General features: G+C 35.3%; 1 protein-coding gene across 9 annotated transcripts in view; it reads right to left on the bottom strand.

Moving 5' to 3' along the window:
• Window positions 1-214: 214 nt before the first annotated feature.
• The window catches only part of LOC125657998 (E3 ubiquitin-protein ligase RNF38-like), a 34,045-nt gene continuing 25,662 nt past the window's right edge, over window positions 215-8,597 (bottom strand). For 6 of the 9 annotated variants that reach the window (XM_056150633.1, XM_056150635.1, XM_056150634.1 and 3 more), the window contains 5 exons: window positions 7,659-7,961; window positions 7,318-7,476; window positions 7,003-7,112; window positions 4,445-4,520; window positions 215-4,270 (listed from right to left, as the gene is read on the bottom strand). In XM_056150633.1, coding sequence (XP_056006608.1) covers window positions 3,878-4,270; window positions 4,445-4,520; window positions 7,003-7,112; window positions 7,318-7,476; window positions 7,659-7,961 — 1,041 coding nt within the window. In that variant the 3' untranslated portion in view covers window positions 215-3,877. The remainder of the gene's footprint in view (window positions 4,271-4,444; window positions 4,521-7,002; window positions 7,113-7,317; window positions 7,477-7,658; window positions 7,962-8,597) is intronic. The other 3 variants (XM_048889000.2, XM_048888998.2, XM_048889003.2) reach the window with 1 other exon arrangement.

The following is an 8,597-nucleotide window of genomic DNA, read 5'->3' as shown; positions in this document are numbered from 1 at the left end:
GCACTATTTCACATTGTGACACCTACTATTTCAAATATACAGCTGTTCTGTGAGCTATTTAATCTGACATACGATTACAAGCCAAGGGATGTAACTCCTCCTCTGTCAGCTAGCTTCAACTTCCTGCTGAATCAGCCATGCTGCACCAAATGACGACAAGTCGTTAACACATTCCACATATCTGTTCCCGAGTCCTCTTACATTACACACAAAGTCGTATTTTCGAATTTTTTATTGTGCTTTACAGCTTCGAACAGTGCAGTCGCTATAGTTACGAGAGTATAGTAGGTTACATGTGTTTTGATTGACTTGCACTGCATGAAAAAGAACAAATATGAAAAGTACAAATTAATATGACATGTCTATGAAACATAACCACCATTTTATTACACATGTATGTGCCCAGAAATATCAGGAGCTAAGAACTTTCAATAATGACATGATAAAGCACATTACATATGCTGCACTGAAAAAGGAAAGCAAATAAAAATGGAAGGAAGGAGGCATGATTGCATCATCACACGACCATCATACAAATCTAAAAAGAGGTAGAACTGTTTGGCAATTTATCAAAGTTTACTCTCAAAACACAGTTTCTGAACAGATCAAGGGATACGTTACAGGTGGATCTCAATGTCAAGGCACTTTTAAATTCTGACAGTTCACCTTAAGGTGTTACCGTAGCTACAATGACCCAAAATAAGGACCAAAAACTTTACAAAAAGAAGAAGAAAAAACCCCCCCCAAAAACTAACTAAATACTCAAAATTTGATTGTTGCTTTTTTTTTTTTTTTCATTTGTAGAGATATTACACATTTTATACTCAGTGGATTTTATTCAGTAACAAAATTTACTGAAAATTTTCAATCTTCAGACATCACATCAAAATCATGTAAATTTCAGATCAATTAAGAAATAAACATGAAATAATAAAAAAAAAAAAAATCAATTACTTCAGGAACCACCAAAATTTCTTGAAATTCGACCCTTTACTGTGCATAGGTTCAATGGCCATCACTGCCACTAGTCATCTGAACAATTACGATGTTCTGTCTTAAGTTCTATCAGTAGTAAAATTCTAAAAGCTAAACGGCTTTAGATTCTCTTATTGCAGTTAAACTTCCCCAAGAATGGGAGAAAAATTGTTGAGACAAGACATTCCAATCAATTTCAAAACAATAAAAAAATACAAATTATGCAAACTAAATCAAATTCTCTCTTTTAGTGCATCTTGGTCCCGTTTCACTACAGGACTAAAAACTGTGATAATTCATTACTTTATTCTGTTTCTAACTTTCGTTGTCATTTCTGTATGAAATAGAAAACCAATACCAAAAATCCATACACAATCAATTTTTTGTAAAGTCTTTCAATTCAACAAGAATAGGATCGAGTACAAATCTTGGCCTTAGAAACAAGTTCTTTTAGATGCGGTCTAGAGGAAAAATATTGCGTTAGCTTTAAAACGAGTGCTTCAAGTATTAACATAATCAAATTCTGAAAATTTCTGGTGTTCAGCCATGGATCAAAATGAAATGAAAATATTCAAACTGCTGAGATTTTCCTGTGGATCACTAGTTGAATCCAAGAGCCTCGGGACATATTAACCACACAGTCACAAGCTATTCTTATTATGTAACAAACTCCTTCATACTGCAAAGCAGTACATAAAATGACTAAACAAAGCATCAAAACAAGTGTGGAATAATTATATCAATGTGAATAAAGGCCAACTCAACTTCTTCTTTTGTGGTTGGATCTCCGCAATAAATTTGTATTCATTTACATGTACCCAAACACTCTTTAATACTGAAATTTACTCACTGTAAATTGAATTGGCCTAATACAGAATAAATATACATTTTGAATAATAATAAATTTATTACAAGTAACAAATATCAACAAAATCTTAAAGTATACTTTCTTTTTTACAATAAAAGAAAACTGAGAGTAAAATTTGTATATATATATTTTTTTTGGTAAACAAGATGACAACATTTAGTGTGTGTACAGGACTCACTAACAATAGCACTATCAAAGGAAACCCCACCCAAACAAAACATACACAAACACACCTCAGGTCTTGAGCCGACAGCACTGTTTACAAGAAGGCACTACAACCACAATATTCTCCAACCTTCCAATACAGATGATTGTCCTATCAAATCAGTTTGTCTGCTTCTATTTATCATACTGCTTTCATATGATGAAGAGATAAAACACAATGTTTTTGCAATAAACAGAATTTATCATACCCAATTACCCCCCCCCCCCCCCCCCCCCCCAGTTGATAACCCTAAGATAAGAAATGAAAATTATGTCGTTATAAGCAGCAATTTATCAAAAGAATATTAGCTGTATTCCTGTATTGCTATATTTTTGTGGAGGTTTTCTGTTCACAGTTTGGATTGTAAAGGTTTTTAGCCATACAGGGATAATGTCTCGAGTAAAAAAAAACACCACAGTCTTGATAAATTGCTGCTCCCAAACATCATACTGGCCAAAAAATATCTTTCATATGGATATGGTGACCAACAGGGGTGGTACATGAAAGGGCAATACAGAAATATTCAAAGGGAGGCAATGCATGGAAGTGCAGTATGGATATAATTAGAACATATTGTTTATACATACTGGCTTTACAAAATATTACACAAAAAAAAAAATCCCTGAAACAACTACATATAGACTCTGTATGCAAAAAAAAAAAATCCTTTCATCCCCAACGAAAAAAAACAAAAACCGATGAATACATTTTCTACTACAGGATATAACCGAGGCGTTGTATGGATGTACTTGGGTGATAATATGCTATTTGCTCAATATAATCAAAGCACTATTACTAGTAAAACAGGATAAAAGATAAACATTAAAAAATAACAATATTACATTGTATATGCACCAATTTGTAATTATATTCTGTGTCTGCTTACATCTTTTTCAATAACGAGAACCAATTTGACCACACAATAAATAAGATTGACACTTTTTTGTGCTTGAACTTTGATTTCTCAGTCTGACTGGCTGGCAGCCTCCGTAGCATCAGCTCGACATATTGGACATGTTCTGTTTGTCTGTAATCAAAAACAAACTTTTTCTAAAAATATACCAATTTATAGTCCAATTTTAGGCCTTGTTTGTTTATGATGGTGGGTGTGCTTGTGTGATTATATTGGTGTGTGTGTTTGTGTGTTTATATTAGTGTGTGTGTGTGTTTGAAGTTCTGTTTGTCATGTTTCTGTCAGTGAGTGGGTTAGGGTTTGGAGTTCTGTTTGTCTAGTTTCTGTCAGTGAGTGGGTTAGGGTTTGAAGTTCTGTTTGTCTAGTTTCTGTCAGTGAGTGGGTTAGGGTTTGGAGTTCTGTTTGTCTAGTTTCCATCAGTGAGTGGGTTAGGGTTTGGAGTTCTGTACGTCTAGTTTCTGTCAGTGAATGGGTTAGGGTTTGGAGTTCTGTTTGTCTAGTTTCTGTCAGTGAGTGGGTTAGGGTTTGAAGTTCTGTTTGTCTAGTTTCTGTTAGTGAATGGGGCTGACATTCTATTTTTGGTCCTGTTTGGGTGTCTTTTTATGTTAATATGTGAAATTACATAAAAACTAAAACTTGATTCTACAGCTTGAATTGCATTCAAATTTTCACTAAAAATACATTTAATGCCCGATAAGAGCTGAATAACTTGTAATTGATATTTGTGAATGAGAGAAGTAGCTAAAAAGTGTTTGGGAAGCCTTACTTTAGGATGAAGTTTCTGAACAGTCTTGTAGAACCCATGTTTCTAACAGCATTACATTTGACATGAATATAGTAAATACAGCCTTTTTTGTTCATGTCTTTAAATACAATATTTCTGTGTGTGAATTTTGTGACTTTTGTGTACTAAACATCAAGGGGACAGAAGTGAAAAAGAAGCCTTGTAGCTAGTATCAAATGCCAAAAAAAAAAAAAAAAAAAAAAATCCTTTCTGGGGGTGGGGTAGAAATTTTTCTCCGAGGTAGACTTTTAAGAGATACTTCCCAATATCTACTCCACTGTAGGTGGCGCTGCTTACCTTTAACCACTTGTCGACACACTTGGCATGGAATTCGTGGCTGCATGGCAGGACCCGTAATAATTGTCTATTTTCAAAATCACACATGCACACCACACAGGAGGTTTGGTCCATATCGGAGTGGTGATTCTCCTTGTTAAACCGGTACGCTGGGAGCTGCTCAATCTCATGTTTGGTCAGACCCTTCGGTTTAGCCTCCCCTAACCTCTCGGCCAAGTTCAGCAATGCCTGAAAAAAAGTTCTCCTTTTTATAATACACTGATCAAAGCTGGTCTTCATAATTTCTGTTAAATTAGCATTGGACATCTTTTTCATCAGTTGCCTTTATACACTTCCATGATGTTGTTGAAAATGCTGATAAAGCTCTCAGGGTACACACAACATAATAATAAAATATCTAACCTCATAATTCTCCACCTCTGTTGCGTCCTCATGGAAGTCTCTGCCATATGGCATTGGTGGATTACCCAACATAGCCCTACAACAAGGTCAATCTCTGTGTTATAAATAGATTTTAAAAAACAACAAACCTCTTGTGTGTATGTGCAAGTCACTATTTTTCTATTACCATACACCCAGAAACTTTTTGCTCCCATTTTATTTTCGCCGACATCCTAAATAAATGATTTCAAAAGCTGAGCAAATTTTAATTCATATTCATTACACATTACACTTAAGGGCTGTTCCATTAAAACATATGAGGTACCCGGGGACGGCAATAAAAAAAAAAATCTATGGGTGCTTGTCATTGGTAGAAAATTGCATCTATGGTGGGTACCTACTGCCAGAAAACTGCATCTGTGGGTGGTTGTTTTGATAAAATCTTTATTTTTTTTTACCGAAACTGAGAGGAATGCAACAAGAGAAGGGAAGGGTTGAAAGTAGAATGTGAAACAAACGCCGTTTTCTGTCTTAATTTTATCTCGGTCGATGAGGTTCCGCGATCCGGTTATCGTTTCCAGTTTGACTCTAAAATTATAGCGACCGGAAAATAGGATTATCTCCCTTGTCCAAAATGGAAAACGAAACGTGCTCGTGGTCCATTGAAACGGTTTTTTTTTTTTTTTATTATTCTGCCGATTCTACCCAACATGTCAAATCGAAAATAAAAATAAAATGCATTTTCAATTTTACGAATAGAAAATCGTGAAACGCAAACGTATTGATTTGTATTTGGTAATCACTATTCGTTTTGTGAAATATCTTTATTCCGTATTTTTAAAAACCATGTAAACAGATATGGCCACGCACGATGACAGTAACGATACCTATATCATTCTTGGCAACGAAACAGATGCTGAGATGACATTTCATCAAGAAAAAAAGGAATTGATAGAAATAAATATTTCTCATACAATTGGCGGTATTCTTGCTGCTAACATAACACAAAATGCAGTGCTATTTGGGTGTTTAAAGATGAGAGGAAGGTACAGTTGTTAGCGACTTTACTAGATTGGATGTTCTATCGTTAAAGTGATAATGTCCCACGGACCCGGTTTGAGTGTGGTGAGGACCTGTACCGAGACACATTTAATTATTCTAACTAGTGACTGTCATAATAAATGTATATGAATACATGTACGTGCATCTCTGCCGTCAAAAATCCTAACAGGGAATAGTTCTTAGTGTGAGAAATTGTTAGATGCTTTTGATATTATGATGAACGTCTGTAAAAAAAAATATGACCAGATAAAACTCAGAAAGGTATGCATATTTCTCGTAAATTAGTATACCTTGTGTAGTGGTGGAAAGAATTTGAGTATCAAATAAAAATGAAAAACAAGAAACTTTTCTTTCAAAAAGATGGTAGATTAATTCCATGGGCATGTCTATGTGGGGAAAATGGGGTTAAAATTATTTCATGGGGGTATAAACATTCTGAAACTAAAAGTGGAATTACTACGTACAATTGTAATTTAGTGCTTATATTAATTTTTTGTCTTTATGTTTACAATTTGTTAATGTAAAATCTTTATTGAGCATAATACAGCAAAATTATTGAACAACATTATATAAATACTGGATACATCAAAGAGATATGACCTTACACATTCTCGGCTTATGTTCTACCAAAGTGTAACATAGATACATGTATATAGTTATACACTGAATTTGAAATTGCATTTTTTTTCTAAAATTCATATTAATGTACTAGTCACTCTAAAGAATTTTTTATCTAATTATATTTTTAAAATACATGTTTTGTTTATTTTTACTCACGAAATAATGTTAATGATTTATTGAAAATGAAACGATAGATATTAAAAATGTTTATTTTATTTTTATTTATTTTTCTCCCGACCGACCCTAAATTTTATTTTTAAAATCCGTAAACCAATAAATTAAAAAAACTGTGGCCTAATAGTTGTTTTTGAACATTTACAATACTAGGCTTTTTATGAACAGGTAGACTTATAAAATTGATTTAGTTCATCGTGTTTAAGAAAGACAGTCTTGATAAAATAAATTGATGGTTCTATGATCAAGCTTCATTGATGGCCAGTTATTTGAATGGTGATGAGACCCAAGATACTCTTCTCTTTACTATCATGCTTGGGAACATCTGAAAATAGACCTCTATTCAGGGGTTATAAATAGTCATTCATACATATTGAATTCACTTCTATGGGTGGTGCCACACTATCTAAAATTGCCTCTGTGAGTGGTCCCTCGTTACATTTTTATGCTTCTATGGGTGGTTACCCAAATTTTAAAGTGCCTTCCCCGGGTACCTCATATGTTTTAATGGAACAGCCCTAAGTACAAACGTAATAATAAATGGTTTAACAAAACATTTTTCTAATGCGCCTGGGTAAACCTAACAGGGACGAAGTTTCCTGATGTGCAGTATCAAATCATAAGATTGTTTTGTATGGTGTTTCATGAAGACAACATTTAAGTTAGACAGCTGAATGGAATTTAATTAGACATCTGTCATTATTGTTACCATGGTAACTTACAGGAAGTGTAGCAAGAATCCTGGGTAAGGTGGTGGGGGAAGAGGAAGTGAACGGAGACGACCATTTCTTCCGCCAGCACGCTGACGAGCAAAGTGACGATGAAATGGACCCTAAAAAGACAAAAACAATTTCAATACAAAATAAGCCATTCATAGATGTATATAATTATTACAGAAAATTTGCGAGTGTCAAAAACAGTTCTCATGTGAAAATATAACATATACTCACACACACACACATATATATATATATATATATATATATGTATGTATAATTCATGTAATAAACATGCACTGATATGTCAGTGATACTTACGTAAATATCATGAGGTGTGGGGTGAACGTGAGGCTCCTGCAGCATGACTGGTGGAGAGGCGGTGAAGGGTGTGGCACCATGTGGGTGTAATGTCCCTGGATGATGCAGGGGGAACCGGGATCGGTGATCAATGAGACCAGAAATTTCTTCCTCTGTGTGCTAAAAATAAAGTCCAGGTCTTGACATTAAAAAAAACAAAAAACCACAGTTTGAAAATTTTTTTGTTTAAACCATTTATTTTATTTTCATTGTCTTTTCAAAAACCTATCTACCAAATGAATGCTAATTGATATGGTTTAATTTTTTCTTTTTCAAATAAAAAGATGAAGAAATGGACATACCCCTCTAGCACTTGAATTGAAATGAGTGTGTGGAGCTAGGTTCTGTGGAGGTATATGATTGGCGGCTGGGTGATGATGAAACAAGGGTGGGATGGAGCTCGGATGAAACGGAATCTGTGGCAGGCTGCACGCTGGGATATGCTGCATGTTGCAAGATGGCAGCTGCACGCTGCATCCCGGGACTGACCATGTGGGCGCAGTGCTGCATATAGGATGATGGGCCCCGGTACACACTGGGAGATGTGGCCCAGTGCACACTGGGATTGCATATGGCGTCATGGAGACAGGTGTGCTGACAGGAACCTAGAGGGAAAGAGTGAGAGAGGGAAAAACCCATAAAAACGGTAATACAATATTGGTGCTGAAATATTCACTCAAATGCCATTAAACCATAAATGTGTAATTACTGGAGGATCGCAATTGAACTATTGAATAATGTACCTGGACAACATTTGCCTAACAAGATTACAGCAACAAAGACAAGAGCATATTAGGTGAAAACAAGAAATATTGATTTGGACTCTGCCTTGGGGAAATAGATTCCAGCCTGAGCTGCCAAACTCATCCATACTGAAGGAAGCAAGGCAATAACTACTACTGCATCCAGAAAACACTTCCAGAAGCATCATATAAGGGGAACATATCATAATATGATTCCAACCACTTTATGTAACCTCAGCATCTAGACAGGAAGACGTGACCCCTAGTGTACAAACCCCTTTCTTTCCCTGCTGTTTACATCTACAGTCAACAGTCTATACTCTCAAGCTCATTTTCCTTTAGAATGTTATAACAATGTGCAACATACATGGACACACAGAATAATGGGCACATTCGGACACGGTAATCTCCTCCTCAGCATCCTTCCTATCAGAGCTCTTTCTCTCCCATTGTTAAGATTTCCTCACAATAAATTCTCCATGGCCTGCACCACATGTA

This window comes from Ostrea edulis, chromosome 9, assembly GCF_947568905.1.
Source record: "Ostrea edulis chromosome 9, xbOstEdul1.1, whole genome shotgun sequence".
In the NCBI taxonomy this organism is placed as follows: domain Eukaryota; kingdom Metazoa; phylum Mollusca; class Bivalvia; order Ostreida; family Ostreidae; genus Ostrea; species Ostrea edulis.
This window is presented reverse-complemented; position numbering and strand designations above follow the sequence as displayed.